The 27,969-nt window shown below is 44.7% G+C and overlaps 1 protein-coding gene across 1 annotated transcript in view; it reads left to right on the forward strand.

The window, feature by feature from the left end:
- The window catches only part of LOC149445495 (uncharacterized), a 97,347-nt gene that overhangs the window by 52,436 nt on the left and 16,942 nt on the right, over window positions 1–27,969 (forward strand). Inside the window, exons 3-4 of the mRNA XM_089653761.1 lie at window positions 3,054–3,837; window positions 24,956–25,940. Coding sequence (XP_089509887.1) covers window positions 3,054–3,837; window positions 24,956–25,940 — 1,769 coding nt within the window. The remainder of the gene's footprint in view (window positions 1–3,053; window positions 3,838–24,955; window positions 25,941–27,969) is intronic.

The following is a 27,969-nucleotide window of genomic DNA, read 5'->3' on the forward strand; positions in this document are numbered from 1 at the left end:
AGAGCATTGAGGTCGGCTTGTAAGTTGGAGACATCCTGTAAGGACGTTATTCCCCGGCACAGCTTGGTGTCATCTGCAAAGACTGGAATGGGGTTTATAATCTCACACCCCATATTGTTTATAAATATTAAAAAGTAGGGGTCCCAACATTGTACCCCACTAATGACACTGAACCTTGGGGTACACCACTAATAACACTGAACCTTGGGGTACACCACTAATAACACTGAACCTTGGGGTACCCCACTAATCACACTGAACCTTGGGGTACCCCACTAATCACACTGAACCTTGGGGTACCCCACTAATCACACTGAACCTTGGGGTACCCCACTAATCACACTGAACCTTGGGGTACCCCACTAATAACACTGAACCTTGGGGTACACCACTAATAACACTGAACCCTGGGGTACACCACTAATACTGAACCTTGGGGTCCCCCACTAATAGCACTGAACCTTGGGGTACCCCACTGACACCCCCAGACCATTCAGAGTATGAATCATTAACCACTACTCTCTGAATACGATCTTTCAGCCAGTTTTCTATCCATTTACATTCAGATTTTTCCAGCCCATAGAGCTTACCTTACACATTAGCTGTGTGTGGGGAACTGTGTCCAAGTATACCACGTCCACTGCCACCCCTCTGTCCAAGTGTACCACGTCCACTGCCACCCCTCTGTCCAAGTGTACCACTGCCACCCCTCTGTCCAAGTGTACCACTGCCACCCCTCTGTCCAAGTGTACCACTGCCACCCCTCTGTCCAAGTGTACCACTGCCACCCCTCTGTCCAAGTGTACCACGTCCACCGCCACCCCTCTGTCCAAGTGTACCACGTCCACCCCTCTTTCCAAGTGTACCACGTCCACCCCTCTTTCCAAGTATACCACGTCCACAGCCACCCCTCTGTCCAAGTGTACCACATCCACCGCCTCCCGTCTGTCCAAGGATTTGCTTACCTCCAATCTAACCTGTTTCTTGATGGTTTAATCCCAGCTCACCTCTACATGTTATCTACAGTCAACATTTAATCTTCCACTGATTACTGAATACCAATATTATGAGTCCTGACCCTTACACTGTATAATTTATATTGTACATTCCATACTCCTGACCCCTGCACTATATACTCTATGTTGTACATTACATACTCCTGACCCCTGTACTATATACTCTATGTTGTACATTACATACTCCTGACCCCTGCACTATATACTCTATGTTGTACATTACATACTCCTGACCCCTGCACTATATACTCCATGTTGCACATTACATCCTCCTGACCCCTGCACTATATACTCTATGTTGTACATTACATACTCCTGACCCCTGCACTATATACTCTATGTTGTACATTACATACTCCTGACCCCTGCACTATATACTCTATGTTGTACATTACATCCCCCTGACCCCTGCACTATATACTCCATGTTGTACATTACATACTCCTGACCCCTGCACTATATACTCTATGTTGTACATTACATACTCCTGACCCCTGCACTATATACTCTATGTTGTACATTACATACTCCTGACCCCTGCACTATATACTCTATGTTGTACATTACATACTCCTGACCCCTGCACTATATACTCTATGTTGTACATTACATACTCCTGACCCCTGCACTATATACTCTATGTTGTACATTACATCCTCCTGACCCCTGCACTATATACTCTATGTTGTACATTACATAGTCCTGACTTCTGCTCTCCTCCTCCCCCCACTGCTATATATACACATAATATGGATTCTCTTTTGTTCCCCCCATTTCCTCCCAGCTGGACATTTTATATCGGATGATGTGATTGGAGCACAGACTTTTACATGGTGATAATAATGTGATAACATCCTCCAACTTTGGACCCTTAAACAGAAAGTGATAATGAGGGAGGAGTCAATACCCCAATGATGGTGGTCTTCAGGATCAGTCCAGTCTTCATCTTGGTTGTTCTCCCCCCATCCTCACTCTCTGACCTCTGGTGGGGCTCAGCCCCGCTGTTCTTCATGACTAAATCATGGACTAAATAAGGAAGTGCAGTACTTCTTGTGTTGGGAAGATGGTGATGAGTGATAGAGGGGGTGGGGACCCTCGTCCTATAATCCCCTCATCACTGTCCCTCCTATAAAAGACACTTCTGGTTGTTTCCTCACTCTCTGACTAAGGTCCATGAATAAAGAAATGACCTGGTAGGAGATCAGAGGAGCCATTTCCTAGTTCCCTTGAGGGTGGACTTGTAAGCTCCTCAGAGACCAAGCTGCCTGATGTGGGCGGAGTCCTGGTTTGGGGGAACCAATCAGCTCCTGTCTAGTAATCCTCTTTGTCTTTGTATTTTAGTCCATGGCCGGGAGATGAGAAAAACCTCCGAGGATTGTCTCACTTTGTCTCCAGACTGGAAAGTAGAAGATGAGGACATCACACAGTATAGTCCAGGAGAAAACCCGGCTCCCTCCAATGTCCATCCGGCACCACCCAGTGTAGATGGACCATCGGATTCCTCGTATCCTGAGGAACCTCAGACTGTGCGGGACCGGGCCGGCCTTCCAACAGGGAAGAGCTTCTCCTGTACTGAGTGCGGAAAGAGGTTCCATTCTACATACCATCTTAATAGGCATAAAAGATCTCACACAGGGGAGAAGCCATATTCCTGTCCTGAGTGCGGGAAAAGTTTTTCATGCAAGTACCGTCTTTCCATACATCAGAGGTCTCACACAAGGGAAAAGCCGTATTCCTGTCCTGAATGTGGGAAATGTTTTTCAACGAAGGCCTATCTTTACACACATCAGAGATCTCACACGGGGGAGAAGCCATATTCCTGTGTTGAGTGCGGGAAATGTTTTTCATTTAAGTCCAATCTTAACACACATCAGCGATCTCACACGGGGGAGAAGAAATTTTCCTGTCCTGAGTGCGGGAAATGTTTTTCAACTAAGTACTATCTTTACATACATCAGAGATATCACACGAGAGAGAAGCAGTATTCCTGTCCTGAGTGTGGGAAATGTTTTTCAACTAAGTATTATCTTTACACACATCAGAGATCTCACACAGGGGAGAAGCCGTATTCCTGTCCTGACTGCGGGAAATGTTTTTCATGCAAGTCCAGTCTTACCATACATCAGAGGTCTCACACAGGGGAAAAGCTGTATTCCTGTCCTGAGTGTGGGAAATGTTTTTCAACGAAGGCCTATCTTTACACACATCAGAGATCTCACACGGGGGAGAAGCCATATTCCTGTGCTGAGTGCGGGAAATGTTTTTCATTTAAGTCCAATCTTAACACACATCAGCGATCTCACACGGGGGAGAAGAAATTTTCCTGTCCTGAGTGCGGGAAATGTTTTTCAGTCAAGTCCTATCTTTACAAACATCAGAGATCTCACACGGGCGAGAAGCCGTATTCCTGTCCTGAGTGCGGGAAATGTTTTTCAGTGAAGTCCCATCTTTACACACATCAGAGATCTCACACAGGGGAAAAGCCATATTCCTGTCTTGAGTGCGGGAAATGTTTTTCACAGAACTCCAATCTTTACAAACATCAGAGATATCACAAAGGGGAGAAGCCGTATTCCTGTCCTGAGTGCGGTAAATGTTTTTCATGGAAGTCCAGTCTTTACACGCATCAGAGATCTCACGTGGGGGAGAAGCCGTATTCCTGTCCTGAGTGCGGGAAATGTTTTTCACAGAAGTCCGATCTTTACATACATCAGAGATCTCATACGGGGGAAAAGCCGTATTGCTGTCCTGAGTGTGGAAAATCTTTTTCTCAGAAGACCCATCTTTCCACACATCAGAGATCTCACACGGGGGAGAAGCCGTATTCCTGTCCTGAGTGTGGGAAATGTTTTTCATGGAAGTCCAGTCTTTCCAGACATCAGAGACATCACACAGGGGGGAAGCCACTTTCCTGTCCTAAGTGAGGGAAATGTTTCTCAATGAAGTCCTGTCTTCCTGTACATCAGGGGTCCCACACAACCCTGGAGGTGTATTAGTGCCTTGAGTGCGGGAAATGTCTTCTAGATGAATGTTGCTGGACATCCCAGCTCTCATGTGGGGAAGAAGCACACCCTGATATACACCTCAGATATACTCCATGGCTGATCTTCATCATGGAAGAAACAGTTGATAAGGAGATCAGAGGTCCCCAAAGACATGGATGAAGTGCAGTAAATGTCAGGGTGCAGAGTGGTCAGTAGATCCTGGAAATGAAGGACACAACTTCAGCCCTTCTTGGGTGTCGGAGTTGCGTTTCCTGATAATGATATAGCGGGTTACAGAGCTAGAAGCCGGGAGAGCCCAGATCTCGTTATCGGGGAACTTTACACAGACAACAAGAACTTCTGAAGTTGATGTCCTTCATTTCAAGGCTCTACAGAACAGTGGTGACCCCGAAGCGTCTCTCTGTCTTCAGTCCATCCTTCTCCCATCCCCCAACAGGAGGGAAGGAGAACTCCGCCCCAAACTAGGAGGGAACTTTCCTCTCATTATTTCCCTTGGCTTCTGTGTGGGTTTGGGTGGTTGGAGGAGTGCGGCACGAGAGGGAACACAGCTTGTTGTTCTATGTCTACATATGGGGTCTGGGTAGAGGGGATCCACCGGAAAATATTTCTACTCTTTGATGTTCTGCAAATCGTTTCTGTTTTCACTTTGAAGGGCGATATTATGTGTGGTTTGTAAAAGGGATTGGCCCAATAGATACCGCCCCACTTAGAGAATAGATGAACTAATATGACCAGCATTCATTCAGCCATGTCACATGTTGGTCTTTTCATACAGGGATTTCCTATGATCATTGGCTCCAACTAGTGGCAATAATGTGGTATTAAACTGTTTTTCCTGATTGAGGTATTTTGGAAGTAATACATCATTATGGCCACTAGAGGGAGCTGACGATTATAGGAAATCACTGAGTTTATTAAAATATGGCCAGAATTTGTCACAGCTGGACACATGCTTGTCACCTCCCCCAATATATATTTTGCATAGACCCCTTAGTTTACTATGTTAGGGGTAGTTTTGTACAAATACCTGAGATCATACATTTTCAAACATTGAAGATATAAATTACATAAAACCACAGAGTTAAACCAACCATTGATTTAAAACCGAAAATACCTAATTTGGCCTTTAGATGACGCTAAGTATCCTAGCAATTAGCACCATCTAGTGTCCAAATTGTCAGGGAACACCTGAACAATTGATTTAGCTGACTAAATCAATTGTTCAGGTGTTCACTGACACTTTGGACACTAGATGGTGCTAATTGCTAGGATACTTAGCGTCATCTAAAGGCCAAATGAGGTATTTTTGGTTTTAATCACAGTGTCTCCAATACAAAAATGATTTATAAAAATAACTTAATCTGAAAAATTCTTTAAATACTCAAACAAGATCTGTGTAGGTATAGACTGCAGAGTATGAAAATCAATATTTATTTACATAAGTCACCTACAAACACCATAAACAATAGTCAGATTGTGATTTACACTGACACTAAGATGTTTCTGTAAAAATTCTAATATAGAGTGAATTAAATTCAATAATCAGTCTCCCTGTAAACATCATAACCAATAAAAACGGACAATAATCTGTCTCCTGCAGAAGGAATAAACTGCAGAATAGTTCACCAGTATGGCCTAAGAACAGGAACATTTTTATAAATGACTTAACTTGAAGTGATGTTATCATGGGGAGAGTTATTAGGTTACAAAGGAATGTGGCAATTGACTTACTAGTCTAAGCAAGCAAAATCAACAGAAAATATATAATTACCCTCCAAGTATCAGGTCATCTTTTTGGAGAACTGATGATCAGACTCAAAGATGGCTGCCAATTAACGGTTGGGATTGAGCTTCCACAAAATGGCGTCTCTTCTTCAGTTGATGAGTGTCTTTAGATGATCTGAGTCTGAGATGATGTCTACCTTCCAGATGGCGGTCCTCCCTCTGTGAGTGTTCCTGCCGGTTTTATCTAGTTATGACTTATACTCTCATCAAATCTGAATAAACCTGGCCAGGAGGTGGAACCTTCTCTGTGATTGGGGAATCTGATTCTCTAACCCATGTTTACTCAAGCATTACCTCCCATGGCCACTGGGTGTCATCCTTGGATAAGAATTGTCTGGTCTGAGTTTATTTGGGGAAAGATGTAACTAATCTGTGATCGGGAAAAATGAATATTTCACTATAACAAATTGTCCCTTGTGAAATCTATAGAATGCCTTGGAGAGTAGATATTATTCCTCATTTACAATCATTACGTTTTGGTGTAACAGTGATTAAATGGAGAATTGTAACTATCAGGAGGTTGGATTACATAAAGCAATTAGAATAATAGTTGTACACACAGAGGAGAGATAATAAAAGAATAATTTGTATACTGATCTACTGATTGATTACGGCTTTGGTAGCATGCATACAATATTCCTAACAATACCGATAAACTCCAACACACTAAATATATATCATGGGATTACAAATCAGCAAACATACCATAATATACGTCCTACATTCTTATGAGACAATCTGGTATTTTATCCCCATCACGTCTTTTCATATAGCATGAATTATATGGAAACAGGGAGGTTCCTTTTTGTACCTTTTCACGAAAACAAAATGAGTCTCAGCAGTGTTACTGGAGTCACCTTGTTACATAGTTACAGAGTTCATCTGGATGGAAAAAAGACACCAATCCATCCAGTCCAACCAACAGAAAAAACAAAAATGTATGCAGTAAGTAGTACAAGCGCCTAAGTATATAGGTAACAAGCTGCTATGCACAAAAAAGGTACCAATATCACCCTAGGAAATAGCAATGTATATATAAAGTGCAGCGCTCGATGTTAAAACCAATGTGTGTAAAGAAATGAAAATAAATCCTTATTAAATTGTAAATATATATAAATAAAAGTTCAAAAGCCGAAGAAGATAGTCCAGCAAATCAATATAAAGATATAAGTGCTCAGGTGACTTAGAGACCCGGTACCCGTGTGGTAGTGATAAGGCAATGCGCACTCACCGGACGCACATAATAAATGCGGTTTTGTGTATAAATAATCCAGATGTCATCTGATAGTGGGTGGTCCTCCCTCTGTTGGGTATGAGGCTGATGGTCCTCTTCCACTAGGGGTCCCCCTATGAGCTCCTGGTAGGTGGTATCCCTCTGGTTAGGCTGGGTAGCAGTAATCCATCCCGGGAGTGTGTCTGTGGACTAAAGTACTCCCCCTTCTCGCCAGAGATTCTGGGCAGCAGCACGCAAATGTCATCACAGCTGTCTTTCCACTCTAATGCAAGGTGGATCCGTTTACCCTGAGTTTATTCTTGATCCAGTGCTGTGCTCTGCTGCATCTCTTCTTTCTTTTCCCTGGTCCCACTAGAGCAGTGGTCTCCAAACTTATTGGTTGATGGGTGGAGGGAAGTGAAACATAAAAAACAAAACACACAAATAGAACATTACATGAGGAAATGTACATCTTACTGTAAAGGTCTCAGTAATCTATAAACAGAAGAATCCAGAAAAGAACTCTCACAGATCTGCAGCTTTGTAGAGTTAGCATTCATAATACGCGGCTCAAAAAATGAATGAAAGACTTATTAATCAGAGTCTAGCATCAAGTCAATGAGACTCCTGAGATATTGATCTGGTCAGTGAAGTCGCAGAGGGGGTTGTTAATCAGTTTCAGCTGCTTTGGTGTTAATGAAATTATCAACAGGTGCACTAGATGGGCAACAATGAGACAACCCTCAAAACAGGAATTTACAGGTGGAGGCCACTGACATTTTTTTCCCTACTCATCTTTACTGACTGTTCTTCACTAGTTTTTCTTTTGGCTCGGGTCAGTGTCACTACTGGTAGCATGAGGTCATACCTGGACCATACAGAGGTTGCACAGGTAGTCCAACTCCTCCACGATGGCACTTCAACACTTGCCATTGCAAGAAGGTTTGCTGTGTCTCCCAGCAAGAGCATGGAGGAGATTCCAGGAGACAAGAGCATGGAGGAGATTCCAGGAGACAAGAGCATGGAGGAGATTCCAGGAGACAAGAGCATGGAAGTGATTCCAGGAGACAGGCAGTTACTCTAGGAGAGCTGGAAAGGGCCGTAGAAGTTCCTTAACCCACCAGCAAAACCGTATCTGCTCCTTTGTGCAAGGAGGAACTTCATGAGGGTGGCCTGAGGGCCCAAAATCCTCTAGTAAGCCCTGTGCTCACTACCCAGCACCATAGAGCTGGATTGACATTTGCCATTGAACACCAGAATTGGCAGGTCCACCACTGGCACCCTGTGCTTTTCACAGATGAGAGCAGGTTCCCCCTGAGCACATGTGACAGACATGAAAGGGTCTGGAGAAGCCATGGAGAACGTTCTGCTGCCTTTAACATCATTCAGCATGACAGTTTTGGTGGTGGGTCACTGATGGTCTGAGGAGGCATATTCATGGAGGGACGCACAGACCTCTAAAGGATAGACAATGGCACCCTGACTGCCATTAGGTATTGGGATGAATCTTTGGACCCATTTTCAGACCCTACACTGGTGCAGTGGGTCCTGGGTTCCTCCTGGTGCAGTGGGTCCTGGGTTCCTCCTAGTGCATTGGGTCCTTGGTTCCTCCTGGTGCACGACAATACCTGGCCTCATGTGGCGAAAGTGTGCAGGCAGTTTCTGAAGGATGAAGGAATTAATACCACTGAATGGCCCCCATGCTGGCCTGACCTAAATCCAATAGAACACCTCTGGGATGTCATGTTTAGATTCATCCAAGCTGCCCGGTTGCACTTTAGACTGTCCAGGAGCACAGTGATGAAATTCCTCAGGACACCATCTGTGGTCTCATTAGGAGCATGCCCCAACATTGTCAGGAATGCATGCAAGCATGTGGGGGCCATACAATCTACCGAGGACCATTCTGAGTTGCTGCAATTAAATTTCGGTAAAATGGACTCACCTACTGCATCATTTTTTCTTGATTTTTGGGGTGCCTTTGAATTCAGTTCTCTGTAGGTCGATCATTTTAATTTCCATCAAACAATGGGGCATCCTTACATTCCTAACACATTACCCAGCCCATGTCAGTATTGAGATCCAGCAGGAGATTTTTCCTCATTGAGATCTGATGGGTTTTCAAAGTGTTCCTTTCATTTTTTGGAGCAGTGCGTAACATAAATGTAAGGGTCGGGTAGCTGAGATGTGAGGTGATCAGTAGAAATATGTAATTGTGAATCTAGTTTTATTCCATGTTATTACAGATAAGTGTTCAGTATTCAGTCAGAGACATATGTTCACCAATCAGTGTTCAGTATTCGGTCAGAGACATATGTTCACCAATTAGCATCTGAAAGGACAGAGCAGCTTCTAGGGTAGAGGTGTCACCTGGATGCCAATACAATGTTGTCACCTATGTAGCCAGAGTTTGCCACCTTCTTGAACCTAGAAGAAGAATCCTAGTCATTTCGGCTACAAGAGTCAGCAGGAGACCTTGAGAAGGCTCCGAAGTTTCTGTCAGCTTTGATTTATATCCACAAATCAAAGGAATGTATGTCATCTCATAAAAGCTAAAATATTTGTTGCAGAGAGATGAAAATACTTCCTTCTGATTGGACACACTGTAGGCTACATCTGCATGTAAAACTGTATTTGTAGCCCCTGTGGAATCCCAGAGAAACACAGGAAACAGTTCTATGGTGCCTGATTGCAACAGCTGAACAGCGATTGGTACTGTTGTGTTCGGACTAACACACTGGTGTCGGAAATTCTATCGCTGACCAAGTGATCCAAACCATTCCTGGCCCATTCAGCTCTGGGCACTTCAGAACCCAGAACATCCTATGGGCTGCTACAGGAACACCCCCCAGGGTTGATTGGCCAAGGGCTCATGTGCAGCCCATATCCATATTTCAATAAATTGAGGACCCTGAGATATGGACGGGGTGATTTGTACGGAGCCGGTTCCATGTGACTGGTGAATCGTGGACTTTCTCTGACTTGCTCCAGTCTCAGGATAAATCTTGGTAAAAGTTTTATTTCTGTTTTTATTCCCTTTTATTTTATTGTGAATAGCCAATTGTGTGTCTTTTTGTATTTTCTGCAACTTTTTTTTCTTTGTACATATTTAATACATTGCCCACTTTTGGGATATTAAATCATAAAATGAATAAGTGACTTCTGTGTACTAAGCTCGGGCTCATATCTCCGGAGAGATTGTTGTATTGTAGAGTCTATGTGCTCGGTCTAAGTTCATTGCCAATCTGTATGCAATTGTACTGCGTGTTGGCAGATTGCCTGCAGATTGTAACATAGATCTGCCAGACGGTGATCTGTGTGTGTGTGGTGGCCCAGTAGACCAGTCTGTGGACAAACTGTTGGGTGGTGGCAAGCTACCGTGTGTTGTGTGTCTGGTGTGGAGGTGTGTGGACAGTAGAAGAGTGATTAACACTGGGGTTCTAGCTTGTAGGATAGCTGGAGGAATCCTAGAAGGGTGTGCCAATTGCTAGACTGCTCCTCAATCCTTAGCGTGCACCAGATTGTATATAAGATTCATATCTGCCTGTGTGTGGTCACCCAGCTGGAGTGGAATCTCCCTATAGTGGTGGCCAGAGGTAGTGCGGGCTGTGAAAGTATATCCTGACCAGTCTTATATGCTCAAAGTCCCCCTCATTCCCTCTTTACCCCAAGTCACGGGCAGACCACGCCTTGGTTATCTAGTTGTCATGGGCGTGCATTTTATCCGTGACACAGTGTATAATCCATGATGTGGGACTTCTCTTGTCCTCATTACATTGGAGGACAGAAACTCTTCCATTGTGACGTTTATTCCTGAGCTCTCCCAGAATCCCTCAGCTTGAAATAGTGGTCCCTGTGTCTGCAGAAACGTAGAGAATACTTCCATATACTGCATCTCTTCCACTTGTTCATCCTTCTCGTTGGCAGAACAATGACATCTCAGCTAGACTGGAGGATGTGGGGACCACCACGGGATTATTTGGTGTTTGTAATCACCCCCCCCTTGTTCCTGCACTGAGGGGTCCCGGCTTCCATTCCTTCTCTATACACAGAACTAAATACTTCAGTTGGGGAAAAGTTTGTCCCTTGTGAGACTTGAGACCTGAAAATGACCCTTGTGTATTATTTGGTATAATAACTCCCATGGTTCAACCCGGGGAAACGATGAAAATATGATCTTCCTCATAGAAATTCTAACAAAAGGCAACATTTTCCATTTTAAGTCAAAATTCATTTTAAATTGTTCCCCATTCACACAGAAGGAATGTACATGCTTTGTCACTGAGCGCTCTGCTAGACAAATGTTTTTTATGAATAGACCCCTAAATGTCAGGAGATATAATATATTCTATTATATTGTATTATGTTATGTTAAATTATATAAAGACGGGAAGTATGGAGCAGATAAATGAACAGACCTCCTAGTAATGTCATTACCAGGCTGCAGCTAGGGGGAGCTCTAATGTTTGAAGTGTTCCCACAGGAGAGTGATTCCTTCTAGCTCACATATACTTTTTGTATTTCTAGTAAAATTGGACTTTTGAGGTAGAAGATTATACATTGTAGCGCCCTCCTAGTTCAGCCAGGGGGATCTACACCCTAATGGTTGGTCAGAAGCTGATTAGCAGCTCAGGTGTGATAGCCAGAGGGGTCACAATGTGGTCAGGGGGGCTGAGATGAATATATAGGTAGTGCAGCACTAGACAATAATATCACATAGACAAATATAATGGAATAATACAAATAAACTGATGTGAGCACATATAGAAAACTCTTACAAGGATGTGATAGAAACACATAAGTGTATAGAAGTAAATAGAACCCCAATATTCCAGATGGCCTATAAAGTGCAATAGTCCTTGTGTCCCTCAATACATGCTACATGGGTGCATAAACCCCTTCATGGTGTGTGGCATGCACAACACAATAATAAAGTGTCCTTAATGGAAATAATCAATTCATGATAATAATTATGATCTTCATGCCGGTGTGCAACCAATCAGTGACAGTCCTCAGTGGCTGGGGTGCCCCCTCACCTTCCTGCCCCGGCCCCACAGGGCCAATGAGCCTTGCAGTATTGCTGTTCCACAGGAAAGCTTCCTTGTTAGTAGTAATGTTGGGACTCTCTCCTCCTCTGTACCGGGGTCTCCCCTGAACTCTCCTGCTTCTCAGGGCCAATGACCTTCCAAACTCGTCCCCAATAAAGTAAGAAAATCTGATATAGTGTGAAACCTTTTATTGTTAAAATATAAAGACTTGGATCTACTCACATCTGTAGATGTTTTCACAGCATTAGTTCCACTACAGCATGGGTGTACTGCATGTGTGGATATATCCGGGTGCACCAAGATGGCGTCGCCGCCGCATATGACGTCATTGCGCTGCCGCTCGAGCTCCTCCTACTGGCGTATCGCTGACTGATAAATGTCCTCTGTCATCTCACACAGACCTGTCAGAGCAGCACTCATGCTTTCCATAGCTAATTCCTGCATCTCCAGCTGTTCTCTAATAGCTCTGGTCTCAGTATTTAGCAGCCCCATGTCCTTAGAGTTCCTCTCCAGTATATCATCAATAATGTTTGTGTCATTATTTATCATGAGTGTTATTCCCCATCCCGTGTAGGTAGGGAACCATGACCACACCTTATCACCCATCCCGTGTAGGTAGGGAACCATGACCACACCTTATCACCCATCCCGTGTAGGTAGGGAACCATGACCACACCTTATCACCCATCCCGTGTAGGTAGGGAACCATGACCACACCTTATCACCCATCCCGTGTAGGTAGGGAACCATGACCACACCTTATTCCCCATCCCGTGTAGGTAGGGAACCATGACCACACCTTATCACCCATCCCGTGTAGGTAGGGAACCATGACCACACCTTATTCCCCATCCCGTGTAGGTAGGGAACCATGACCACACCTTATCACCCATCCCGTGTAGGTAGGGAACCATGACCACACCTTATCCCCCATCCTGTGTAGGTAGGGAACCATGACCACACCTTATCACCCATCCCGTGTAGGTAGGGAACCATGACCACACCTTATTCCCCATCCCGTGTAGGTAGGGAACCATGACCACACCTTATCCCCCATCCCGTTTAGGTAGGAACCATGACCACACCTTATTCCCCATCCCGTGTAGGTAGGGAACCATGACCACACCTTATTCCCCATCCCGTGTAGGTAGGGAACCATGACCACACCTTATCACCCATCCCGTGTAGGTAGGGAACCATGACCACACCTTATTCCCCATCCCGTGTAGGTAGGGAACCATGACCACACCTTATTCCCCATCCCATGTAGGTAGGGAACCATGACCACACCTTAATCCCCATCCCGTGTAGGTAGGGAACCATGACCACACCTTATCTCCCAGCCAGTGCCATTAGTACAGTGTCAGTATATAGAATGTTTCACTGATCTCTGTATTCCTGCCACTAGTGACATCACATAGTGTCAGGGTCAGTAAGCCCCTCCCAGCCAGGGTCAGCTGGCGTTAGATTGGCCGCACACTGTCGCACTCACGCTATAGGTCGCTGATCACCGCCATTACTAGTATAGTGTTTGTACGGATCAATATATTGATCATGAACAGAACTATACTAGTGCCGGCTTTGTATAGTGTCCCCAATACTCAGTGTTAGCCGGATCGGCCCGGTCACTGCCAGCACTAGTGTTCAGCCCTTCCACTGTTCTTCACAGAAGATTTGTACCAATTGTGGGCCAAGGCAATTTATACACCACAATACATGGCGACACCCAAATTCAGCTCTTGTCACACAATTCACATGGAACTCTATCACCGTTTATGAAATTAAAACATTTTTGGGCCGAACCCCCAACATGGACATTACAGAAAAGAATGAATTGCAGTCATATTGGTCCGCAGACCCGATTCATCGTATGTCCGTGTTCTCTGCTGGTACATATATGTCCAACATGGACCAGCAATGTACTGGAACGTCGCTGGACTTGGAGTGGTTATACCGGGAGGATGCTTGCAGCTACAGGCATCATTCTAGTGCTGGTTTATTAGCTGGTGGGCGGCTTTCATGTAAAAGTAATCCTAGTGGCCAATTAGCTGCAGAATTGTTTTTACAAACAGCGAGATGGGACATCATTATAAATGATTTCCTATAGCAGCAAATCTGATGAGATGAATGAAGTGGGTGTAAAGTGGAAGCAGTGGATGTGCAGGGAGCAGCATCTTGAGCACAAAGCACTTTATGTTGTGGATGGATTTGCACACGGTTCAGTTTCCTTCATTTATTGATAAACCCCATAAGACCAATGAAGTGGGTGTAAAGTGGAAGCAGTGGATGTGCAGAGAATAGGATTTGGAGCCCCGAGCTCTTTATCTCTGAATGTCTCCACATATTTGTAGTGTATTTGTGATGATTTCTGTGCACACACAATAGGACAGCGCTGTGACACATAATGCTCTTCTAGATGACAGGGAATCCTTCCCTTTGTTACAGCAGCAATCCGCTAGAAGGTTTTTGTAGGTTTGGAGTTGTTACACATAGCGCGGGTTTTATCCATTTATAGTGATGACATCATTGCCCAAATCTGGGGGTCACCAGCCATTTCCACCCTTTACTCCCAGCTGGGGGGCTTTGTATCCATATACCAGATGTTCCACAGGACTAAATCTACAATCAACGTTACTGCAAAATCAAAGGGGCCAAAACCCCTCCCCCGAGCAGTCATATATTTCTGTCCCCCTTGGTGGGAGTGGATGTGACCCCTCTATAAGGATCTACAGTCCATACACACCCAGCAGAAGGCCGGGGTCACACTACCAGATGCTTCTCGGGGCTGCAGTTCCTCTGAGCTCCACAAGGTGGGGATCTCACTTCTACCCACACAGGAAGTCTCTATGGAAGACAGACAGGAAGTGATGTCAGGTAGAAACAGGAAGTGATGTCAGGTACAGACAGGAAGTGATGTCAGGTACAGACAGGAAGTGATGTCAGGTACACTCAGGACGTTCTAGGGAAAGGTGAGTCAGGAGGAAGCAAAGAGGAGACATTCCTGAATCTGGCAGCAGAGGAGGTAATACGTAGATGATCCCCTTCAGGAGGAGGAGTTGATGATAATATATTTGCTCCCAAAGCTGGCCTACATGGTTCAGTTTTATCGTTCAGCCAGCGGGATGACCATAAAAACTGAAGTGATTCCCCCATCCACACATTGGAGGTGGATGGGGGAATCCTCCCCGCTGCACTCTTGTATTCTGACAATGGGGGGACTCCTCCGCTCTCAGAATACACAGATCAGCACTGAAGCTATTGGCTGCAGCCGCTGGTGGAGTGGCTTTTATCCGGCAGTGGCCACACATGGATGGAAATGTGAGCGATCCCTGCTGAACCAGCTGAATTTCCATGGATCTATGGTCACCTTCAGTGACTTCCTCCCCTCCCCCTCATCTCCTTCATGATGGAAGTCATGCTGAGATCATCTCCCATTGGCTGAGCAATATTCTCATTTGTCTCTCAGCTTTTTCTTGCTATTCCTCGTCCTGCCTGTTGTTTCCTAGGATTAATTTTCTGTGTAGTGACCCCGGCTTGGTCTCTTGGATGCGCTCGTCTGTTGCTTGCCCTGACCTTTCTCCTGATTCCTGGATCTCCTCCTCATCTCTCCTCCATATCCTCTTACACAGCTTTTCTCCACACCTGCAGTGACCCTGGGGGGAGGAAACTTGGCACCAGCACGCCGCCAAATCCATCCCCACCATTAGGGGCTCTGGAGACAATTGTCTGCTATTTACACTCCGTTCCTCCGCACGTCACCTGATCACATGACAGCTTACTTCCACAGATTCCGGACAGATTTCTGGATGGTAAAGGTCAAAGTTCACTCTTCAGTTTAGGAGAGGTAGGACGCACCCAGGAACAATGATTTGGTTTGCATGGGAGCCTCATATAGAGGACCCCTCAAATCTCCCCATCCAAATGTCCCTCCATCCAGAGTCTATATGTCCTATGACATCACACTGACCTCACAGCTCCTCCTCCCATTGTCCCTCCATCCAGAGTCAGAGAATCCTATGACATCACACTGACCTCACAGCTCCTCCTCCCAATGTCCTTCCATCCAGAGTCAGAGAATTCTATGACATCACACTGACCTCACAGCTCCTCCTCCCATTGTCCCTCCATCCAGAGTCAGAGAATCCTATGACATCACACTGACCTCACAGCTCCTCCTCCCAATGTCCCTTCATCCAGAGTCAGAGAATCCTATGACATCACACTGACCTCACAGCTCCACCTCCCAATGTCCCTCCACCCAGAGTCAGAGAATCCTATGACATCACACTGACCTCAGAACTCCTCCTCCCAATGTCCCTCCATCTGACATTTTTCTGATGCTCTTAGGGTGTGGGGCCCCTTGGTATCCTCACATGTAAAGTGGGACTGTTGGTCCTGCGTTGTATGTAATGACATCAGAATGCTGCAACAAGCCTATACCCTGCGTAGTGTGGGGGTCCTGTGGGGGGAAATTATACCTCAGCCTGAAGTGGGGCTTTAATAAAATGGAGACCTGAATGGAGAGGTGAGGAGGATTCTGGGAATATCATTTGATGTGACTATTTGTGTTCAGATGTAGAGTTTTCCTCCTGTGAAGTCTGGAGATCATATGACATCACATTGCCTCCACCTCCCTCCCTGATAGAAGAGAGAAAGAAGAAGAAGATTCTAGAAGTCACCAGAGAGATCACTGAGCTGCTGACAGGAGAGGTGAGCGGTGCCGGGAATTCTGGGACATTCTCCAGTAACAGACAAGGGATGTGTCTGGATGGTGACTGTATCATTGTGTGTGTCAGGTTCCTATAAGGTGTCAGGGTGTCACTGTCTATTTCTCCATGGAGGAGTGGGAGTATTTAGAAGGACACAAGGATCTCTACAAGGACGTCATGATGGACAATCAGCCGCCCCTCACATCACCGGGTAAGAGGAGACTTTATTGTAAAGGAGAGAGCAGTACGGAGGATCCACCTAGATCCCCCATCATCTGATAAACACATAGAAACAATGGATTCAGTCAGTGTGTGTGTTTCCTACAGATGGATCCAGTCATGGGAACCCACCAGAGAGATGTCCCCGTCCTCTGTATTCCCGGGATTCCACACAGGAAGGTCACACCATCCCTCACCATCATCAGGTAGATGATGACAATTATTGGTAGTTGTGATTTATACACAGCATGTTTGTTACAATGAATGTTTTATTATATCTTTCAGAGTGGAATCCTCGGGGATGATAATATTGATGGTAAAGAAGAGTATAAAGAGGAGGATGAGGAGTATGGAGTGATGGAGGAGTTTTCAGAAGGACACAAGGATATGATGGAGCCACCTAATACCAGGAACCCACCAGAGAGATGTCCCCGTCCTCTGTATTCCCGGGATTCCACACAGGAAGGTCACACCATCCCTCACCATTACAAGGTTGGTGGGATGGGGAATCTAGAACATGGACTTGTAGAGAAGATGTGTGGATTTTTTAGGTGATGTTCTCTCTCATTTCCTTGATTTAGAGTGGAGATCCAATCGATATAGAATTTGAGGTGAAAGCAGAAGAAGAAGAGGCGTATGTGAGGGATGATCAGCAGTCTATGGAGGAGGATGGAATAACGGGGACATTTATAGAGGAGGACACTCCTACAGAGATCAGCACAGATGGGTCATGAACACTAAATCCATTCCTCCACCCATACTGCTCACTGATTGGTCCAGAGTAGGGCGGGGACTGGGTGATATCAGCCTGTAATCCCCTGGTCACTTTCCTGAGCTGTGTTCCCCGTCCTGTATTTCTGGATTTCTCTCGGATAATCTTCCTTCTCTGTGCTGCAGATACAATTTATGTATCTAGACTGGATTTATGGAGGTTCTGGGGTTCAGCTGGCAGAAATATGTTCATTTTCACCATAGACATTATGTGACCTAGGCACCTGGGGTGTGTGTGTCTTGGTTCTTCTGTCCCATGTCTGGGTCTAGTAAGATCTCTGACAGAACAATTCTCCCAGGGTTCCTTGCTCTGTGGTCTGCTGGCTGTGCCGGGTGGAGGGATATGTCTGTAGTGTCTCAGACCCAAGTCACTGAGTGCAGTCTCAGGAGATGGGAGACAAGCAACCCTTTAAGGACCTTTAATTACTTAATAACAATATTATGAATCCTGACCATTACACTATATAATTTATATTGTACATTACATCCTCCTGACCCCTGCACTATATACTCTATGTTGTACATTACATACTCCTGACCCCTGCACTATATACTCTGTTGTACATTACATACTCCTGACCCCTGCACTATATACTCTATGTTGTACATTACATACTCCTGACCCCTGCACTATATACTCTGTTGTACATTACATACTCCTGACCCCTGCACTATATACTCTATGTTGTACATTACATACTCCTGACCCCTGCACTATATACTCTATGTTGTACATTACATACTCCTGACCCCTGCACTATATACTCTATGTTGTACATTACATACTCCTGACCCCTGCACTATATACTCTATGTTGTACATTACATACTCCTGACCCCTGCACTATATACTCTATGTTGTACATTACATACTCCTGACCCCTGCACTATATACTCTGTTGTACATTACATACTCCTGACCCCTGCACTATATACTCTGTTGTACATTACATACTCCTGACCCCTGCACTATATACTCTGTTGTACATTACATCCTCCTGACCTCTGCACTATATACTCTATGTTGTACATTACATACTCCTGACCCCTGCACTATGTACTCTATGTTGTACATTACATACTCCTGACCCCTGCACTATATACTCTATGTTGTACATTACATCCTCCTGACCCCTGCACTATATACTCTGTTGTACATTACATCCTCCTGACCCCTGCACTATATACTCTGTTGTACATTACATACTCCTGACCCCTGCACTATATACTCTGTTGTACATTACATCCTCCTGACCTCTGCACTATATACTCTATGTTGTACATTACATACTCCTGACCCCTGCACTATGTACTCTATGTTGTACATTACATACTCCTGACCCCTGCACTATATACTCTGTTGTACATTACATCCTCCTGACCTCTGCACTATATACTCTATGTTGTACATTACATACTCCTGACCCCTGCACTATGTACTCTATGTTGTACATTACATACTCCTGACCCCTGCACTATATACTCTATGTTGTACATTACATACTCCTGACCCCTGCACTATATACTCTATGTTGTACATTACATACTCCTGACCCCTGCACTATGTACTCTATGTTGTACATTACATATTCCTGACCCCTGCACTATATACTCTATGTTGTACATTACATACTCCTGACCCCTGCATTATATACTCTGTTGTACATTACATACTCCTGACCCCTGCACTATATACTCTATGTTGTACATTCCATACTCCTGACCCCTGCACTATATACGCTATAGTGGATATAAAAAGTCTACACACCCCTGTTAAAATGTCAGGTTTCTGTGATGTAAAAAAATGAGACAAGGATAACTCATTTCCAAACTTTTCCACCTTTAATGTGACCTATAAACTGTACAACTCAATTGTAAAACAAACTGAAATCTTTTAAGGGGAAGTCAACAAAAAATGCTAAAATAATGTGGTTGCATAAGTGTGCACACCCTCTTATAATTGGGGGATGTAGCTGTGTTCAGAATGAAGCAATCACATTCACAATCATGTTAATTAGGAGTCAGTACACACCCGCCATCATTTAAAGTGCCTCTGATTAACCCTAAATAAAGTTCAGCTGTTCTAGTCGGTCTTTTCTGACATTTTCTTAGTCACATCCTACAGCAAAAGCCATGGTCTGCAGAGAGCTTCCAAAGCATCAGAGGGTGTCAGGGCAGGGCTTTGGAATGGACAGGTAGGCCTAGTGGCAGGGTAACGCACTGACTGATGACAACCACCACCAACAGACCGAAGTCCCTCAGGGGGTGGAGTCTAAGTCCCAGGCTGCCCTTCACCGGGGGCCCCTGATGGTGGGGATGGACTTGACACAGCCAGGAACCAGGTCGCAGCCCCCGAGATACCCCGGCTGCGGTAATGGCCACCGCCAATGGCGTGTAGCTGGTAGGAATGACAATAGCGTAGTCAGTCAGGCCGGGTCGACAACAACAGGACAAAACGGTACAGAACAGTAGACAGAGAATCACAGGTCACGAGCCGGGTTCAGCAACGGAAGGTCAGATCAAAGGAAAACACAGAGAATGGTCTTGTCACAAGCCGAGTCAGATTCCAGGAGAGTCACGAGAGTATGAACAGAGCTGTAGCGACACAAAGACACAAGACACAAGTGCAAAGAGCATGTGCGGATCACAGGATTATATGTGCTCAGCCACACCCCTCTGGGGGATGGACCTCAGAGACCTGAAGGCATAAAAGACTCCCACCATGCTCTGCAGAAACCCAAGATGGACGCCAGTACATGAAGCCGCACAGTCTCTGGGAAAAGGTAGGACCTTGACAGAGGGATCTCATTGTTAAAAGGTATCAGTCAGGAGAAGGGTACAAAAGAACTTCCAAGGCATTAGATATACAGTTATGTTCAAAATACTAGCAGTCAGACATCACTAACCGGATCAATCACTGTTTTTGGTGGAAATGATACTTCTACATGGCAAATAATTTCCTAGCAGGTGTAGTAGAGTCATAGAAATCCAACAGACCCGACAGTCATGACATGCATGCTGCTGATTCTGTGTCATTGAATCACTCATTGAAAGGGGCGTGTTCAAAATAATAGCAGTGTGGAGTTCTATTAGTGAGGTCATTCATTCTTTGAAAAACAGGTGGCAATTATTGCCCTTATTTAAGGAAGGAAGGCAGCAAATGTTGTACATGCTGGTTACAGTGCATTTCTCTCTGAAAATCTGAGGAAAATGGGTCTTTCCAGACATTGTTCAGAAGAACAGCGTACCTTGATTAAAAAGTTGATTGGAGAGGGGAAAACATATAAAGAAGTGCAGAAAATGATCGGCTGCTCAGCTAAAATGATGGCAAATGCTTTAAAATGGCAACCAAAACCTGAAAGACGTGGAAGAAAGCGAAAAACTACCATTGGAATGGATAGAAGAATAGCCAACATGGGGCGGACTCAGCCAACAATCAGCTCCAGGAAGATGAAAGAAGGTGTGACGTTCCCTGTGAGGACTCAGCCAACAATCAGCTCCAGGAAGATGAAAGAAGGTGTGACGTTCCCTGTGAGGACTGTTACAATTAGAAGACCCCTATGTGAAGCCAAGCTATCTGCAAGAAGTCCCCGCAAAGTCCCACTGTTGGGAAAAAGACGTGTGCTGAATAGGTTACAATCTGCCAAAGAGCACATTGACTGGCCTAAAGAGAAATGGCGCAACATTTTGTGGACTGATGAAAGTAAGATTGTTCTTTTTGGGTCTAGTGGGCGGAGACAGTTTGTCAGACGACCCCCAAACACTGAATTCAAGCCACAGTACACTGTGAAGACCGTGAAGCATGGTGGTGCAAGCATCATGATATGGGGATGTTCCTCATACTACGGTGTTGGGCCTATTTATCGCATACCAGGGATCATGGATCAGTTTGAATACATCAGAATACTTGAAGAGGTCATGCTGCCTTATGCTGAAGAGGAAATGCCCTTGAAATGGGGGTTCCAACAAGACAACGACCCTAAACACACCAGTAAACGTGCAACATCTTGGTTCCAGACCAACAAGATGGACGTTATGGAGTGGCCAGCCCAATCCCCGGATCTTCATCCAATAGAAAACTTGTGGGGTGACATCAAAAATGCCGTTTCTGAGGCCAAACCAAGAAATAGAGAAGAACTGTGGAATGTGGTCCAATCATCCTGGGCTGGAATACCTGATCACAGGGGCCAGAAGTTGGGTGACTCCATGCAACACAGATGTACAGCAGTTCTCAGAAACAGTGCGACTACAACCAAATATTCATGAAGTCATTCAAAGGAAAGCAAAATCTTCAAACATTTCTCAGTTTATATAGTGAATGTTTGAGTTTGTAAAGAAGAATACAAACCCGGCCATTTTTTTTGAACCGTCTAATATTCACTTTTCTTCCATTTTTTTAGAGGAACAACACAAATTTGATGTATTTTTCTTCATGTTGTGATTTGGAATAGAATGTGTCGTGTTCCCAATGCATTTGTGTGGATGGAAATAAAAGCTATTAGAAGGATTTTCAGCTTTATTCACTTTTTTCAACACACTGCTATTATTTTGAACATAACTGTACCATGGAACACAGTGAAGACAGTCATCATCAAGTGGAGAAAATATGGTGCAGCAGTGACATCACCAACAGTGACATCACCAACAGTGACATCACCAACAGTGACCTCACCAAGAACTGGACGTCCCTCCAAAATGGATGAAAAGATGAGAAGAAAACTGGTCTGGGAGGCGGCTAAGAGGCCTACAGCAACATGAAAGGAGCTGCAGGAATATCTGACAAGTCCTGCTGTGTGATCCATGTGACAACAATCTCCGTGTTCTTCATATGTCTGGGCTATGGGGTAGAGTGGAAGACAGAAGCCTTTTCTTAGGAAGAAAACCATCCAAGCCCGGCTACATTCTACAAAAACACATCTGAAGTCTCCCAGAAGCATGTGGGGAGATGTTCTGGTCTGATGAAACCAAGGTTGGACTCTTTGGCCTTAATTCAAAAAAAATATGTTTGGCACAAAAACAACACTGCACATCACCAGAAGAAAACCATACCCACTGTGAAGCATGGTGGTGGCAGCATCATGCTATGGGGATGTTTTTCTTCAGCTGGAACTGGGGCCTTAGTCAAGGTAGAGGGAATTATGAACAGGTCCAAATACCAGTCAATATCGGCACAAAACCTTCCGGCTTCTGCTAGAAAGCTGAACAAAGAGGAGCTTCACCTTTCAGCATGACGACCACCCAAAGCATCCATCCAAATCCACAAAGGAATGGCTTCACCAGAAGAAGATGGAAGATTTGGAATGGCCCAGCCAGAGCCCAGACCTGAATCCGATGGACAATCTGTGGGGTGATCTGAAGAGGGCTGTGCGCAGGAGATGACACGCAATCTGACAGATTTGGAGCGTTTTTACAAGAAAGATCGGGCAAATATTGCCCGATGGAAAAGGTGGAAAAATCTTCTGAAATTATTTATCTTTGTCTCATTTTTTTACATTACAGAAATCTGACATTTTAACCGGGGTGTGCAGACTTTTTATATCCACTGTATGTAGTACATTACATACTCCTGACCCCTGCACTATATACTCTATTTGGACAATTACATCCTCCTGACCCCTGCACTATATACTCTATGTTGTACATTACATACTCCTGACCCCTGCACTATATACTCTATGTTGTACATTACATACTCCTGACCCCTGCACTATATACTCTATGTTGTACATTACATACTCCTGACCCCTGCACTATATACTCTATGTTGTACATTACATACTCCTGACCCCTGCACTATATACTCTATGTTGTACATTCCATACTCCTGACCCCTGCACTATATACTCTATGTTGTACATTACATACTCCTGACCCCTGCACTATATACTCTATGTTGTACATTACATACTCCTGACCCCTGCACTATATACTCTGTTGTACATTACATACTCCTGACCCCTGCGCTATATACTCTATGTTGTACATTACATCCTCCTGACCCCTGCGCTATATACTCTATGTTGTACATTACATCCTCCTGACCCCTGCACTATATACTCTATGTTGTACATTACATACTCCTGACCCCTGCACTATATACTCTGTTGTACATTACATTCTCCTGACCCCTGCACTATATACTCTGTGTTGTACATTACATACTCCTGCACTATATACTCTATGTTGTACATTACATCCTCCTGACCCCTGCACTATATACTCCATGTTGTACATTACATACTCCTGACCCCTGCACTATATACTCTATGTTGTACATTACATACTCCTGACCCCTGCACTATATACTCCATGTTGTACATTCCATAGTCCTGACTTCTGCTCTCCCCCCTCCCCCCACTGCTATATAAACACATAATATGGATTCTCTTTTGTTCCCCCCATTTCCTCCCAGCTGGACATTTTATATCGGATGATGTGATTGGAGCACAGACTTTTACATGGTGATAATAATGTGATAACATCCTCCAACTTTGGACCCTTAAACAGAAAGTGATAATGAGGGAGGAGTCAATACCCCAATGATGGTGGTCTTCAGGATCAGTCCAGTCTTCATCTTGGTTATTCTCCCCCCATCCTCACTCTCTGACCTCTGGTGGGGCTCAGCCCCGCTGTTCTTCATGACTAAATCATGGAGTAAATAAGGAAGTGCAGTACTTCTTGTGTTGGGAAGATGGCGATGAGTGATAGAGGGGGTGGGGACCCTCGTCCTATAATCCCCTCATCACTGTCCCTCCTATAAAAGACAGTTGTGGTTGTTTCCTCACTCTCTGACTAAGGTCCATGAATAAAGAAATGACCTGGTAGGAGATCAGAGGAGCCATTTCCTAGTTCCCTTGAGGGTGGAATTGTAAGCTCCTCAGAGACCAAGCTGCCTTGATGTGGGTGGAGTCCTGGTTTGGGGGAACCAATCAGCTCCTGTCTAGTAATCCTCTTTGTCTTTGTATTTTAGTCCATGGCCGGGAGATGAGGAAAACCTCCGAGGATTGTCTCACTTTGTCTCCAGACTGGAAAGTAGAAGATGAGGATATCACACAGTATAGTCCAGGAGAAAACCCGGCTCCCTCCAATGTCCATCCGGCACCACCCAGTGTAGATGGACCATCGGATTCCTCGTATCCTGAGGAACCTCAGACTGTGCGGGACTGGGCCGGCCTTCCAACAGGGAAGAGCTTCTCCTGTCCTGAGTGTGGGAAATGTTTTTCAGAGAAGTCCAATCTTCATAAACATCAGATATCTCACATGGGGGAAAAGCCACATTCCTGTCCTGAGTGTGGGAAATGTTTTTCACAGAAGTCCCATCTTTACAGACATGAGAGATCTCACACAGGGGAGAAGCCACATTACTGTCCTGAGTGTGGGAAATGTTTTTCACAGAAGTCCAGTCTTTACACACATCAGAGATGTCACACGGGAGAGAAGCCGTATTCCTGTTCTGAGTGTGGAAAATGCTTTTCAGAGAAGTCCAATCTTCATAAACATCAGAGATCTCACACAGGGGAGAAGCCGTATGCCTGTTCTGAGTGTGGAAAATGTTTTTCAGTGAAGTCTAGTCTTTACAGACATCAGAGATCTCACACCGAAGAAAAGCCGTATTCTTGTCCTGAGTGTGGGAAATGTTTTTCAGTGAAGTCCAGTCTTTACACACATCAGAGATCTCACACTGGGGAAAAGCCATATTCCTGTCTTGAGTGCGGGAAATGTTTTTCAGTGAAGTCCAATCTTTACACACATCAGAGATCTCACACGGGGGAGAAGCGGTATTCCTGTTCTGAGTGTGGAAAATGCTTTTTAGAGAAGTCCAATCTTCATAAACATCAGAGATCTCACACGGGGGAGAAGCCGTATTCCTGTCCTGAGTGTGGGAAATGTTTTTTAGATAAGTCCAGTCTTTACACACATCAGAGATCTCACACTGAAGAAAAGCCACATTCTTGTCCTGAGTGCGGGAAATGTTTTTCAGTGAAGTCCAGTCTTTACACACATCAGAGATCTCACACAGGGGAGAAGCCATATTCCTGTCTTGAGTGTGGGAAATGTTTTTCAGTGAAGTCCAATCTTTACACACATCAAAGATCTCACACAGGGGAGAAGCCGTATTCCTGTCCTAAGTGTGGGAAATGTTTTTCACAGAAGTCCAGTCTTTACAGACATCAGAGATCTCACACGAGGGAGAAGCCACTTTCCTGTCCTGAGTGAGGGAAATGTTCATCATTGAAGTCCTGTCTTCCTGTACATCAGGGGTCCCACACAACCCTGGAGGTGTATTGGTGCCTTGAGTGCGGGAAATGTCTGCTAGATGAATGTTGCTGGACATCCCAGCTCTCATGTAGGGAAGAAGCACACCCTGATGTACATCTCAGATACAGGTACACAATGATGACAAATCACAGCTTGAACTGTCTTGCTTTGCATGTAATGAGTCTCATATATTAGTTTCACCTTTTAAGTTGCTGAACTGAAATAAATGAACTTTTGCACCATAGTCTCATTTTTCCAGTTTCACCTGTATAACTCATGGCTGATCTTCATCATGGAAGGAACAGTTCATAAGGAGATCAGAGGCCCCCAAAGACATGGATGAAGTGTGGGACCGGGTTGGCCATTGATGGCAGGAGAAGAATAAAAATAGAGTCCTGCCCTGTGATTGGCTGAGTACATTTTGTGGTGGGAGATTTCACAAACACTTGGAGGTCTATGGAGAACAATGTTGAACGGATGTGACCGGCATTCTCCAGAATAGATTTAATAGGAAATACATTCTCTACCTTTAATGGCTTGCTGGATGTTCATCAGAAAAGGTGTCCCTGGAAATGTTTCTGAAAATTTGTAGCTATGTTCATGTAGTATGTCTGTTATTGCTGACCATCTCCTGTAGTATGTATGCAGTCTCTGACAGTCTCCTGTAGTATGTATGCAGTCTCTGACCGTCTCCTGTAGTATGTCTGCAGTCTCTGACCGTCTCCTGTAGTATGTCTGCAGTCTCTGACCATCTCCTGTACTATGTCTGCAGTCTCTGACCGTCTCCTGTAGTATGTCTGCAGTCTCTGACCGTCTCCTGTAGTATGTCTGCAGTCTCTGACCATCTCCTGTAGTATGTCTGCAGTCTCTGACCGTCCCAGCCTACAAGAAAAGGCTGGAGAGTTGGGTCTCAGCTACAGGGGACTTACTAAAGAACAGCTGGTCCGAATACTGGAGGAAGCTGGCCAACAGGAGTTGGGCACCGACATGGGTCAGGCACCACCCGGTGAGGATGTACCAGAGCTACCTGGGAAATCCAGTAAGAGCCCATGGGTTATCTGGTGCTAGAGATGGCCATTCTGGGGGAGGGTGCCACTACAGAAAGGAAACTTGCAGTCACTGAAAAGACACAAAAGAGACACACAGAGTGGGAGGCTACAAAGAACAGAGAAGCCACCTCTGTGTCTGTCCCTGTGGTAAGGGAAACCACAAGAATCTTCAGGATGGACTTTAAGCCCTACCAAGAACATACTGGAGATGTGGATTGTAGTGACTTTTGGGGGACTGTTTATTAAGAAAAATAATATTATCCCAAATTTGGGAATCCCAGCTGACTGTCAGGGGTTAACATTTTAGGTTGAATTTCAAGGGATATTTCAAGAGGTTACCACACACACACAATGAGTGGAAGAGACTTGTTCAAGACACAATATTACTATTTGAATTTCTACAGGTGATCAAACAAGAGTACCAGAAAAGACAATGGTGGGATCTGATTCTGGTTTTTCTAAGACCTTGCAAAGTGTCATCTAAACAAGTACCATGGTCTATGGGAAGCCAGGAGACGTCACCTGCAGGGAACTTAATTATAGAGTCAAACACCACTATTTGGACTTCTGCAGGTGAACATATACAAGGTCTGGAAGTGACAATAGGGGAACCAAACCTGATTGTCTGAAAGCTCACACAAAACCTTGGAAAGTGTGATGAACAAACCGTGAAATGTGACAATATGCTATTGAACTGAGGTTTTAACTCCAGGCCAGTCTATTTACCTTAATTACTCAACAGTGGATAAGGTTCTCCGTCACATTCCCATGAACTCTACATTCAGCCCAAGGTAAAATCTGGGTCAGCTAAGATACAAAGAAAAATGTGGTTTATATCAATGGGATCTTATAAAGGGTATGTTTCCACACACCAAAATATATTCAACAAAGTTGGG

This window comes from Staurois parvus, unplaced genomic scaffold (assembly GCF_062004578.1).
Source record: "Staurois parvus isolate SC_StPar_1 unplaced genomic scaffold, SC_StPar_1.0 ptg000720l, whole genome shotgun sequence".
Taxonomy (NCBI): domain Eukaryota; kingdom Metazoa; phylum Chordata; class Amphibia; order Anura; family Ranidae; genus Staurois; species Staurois parvus.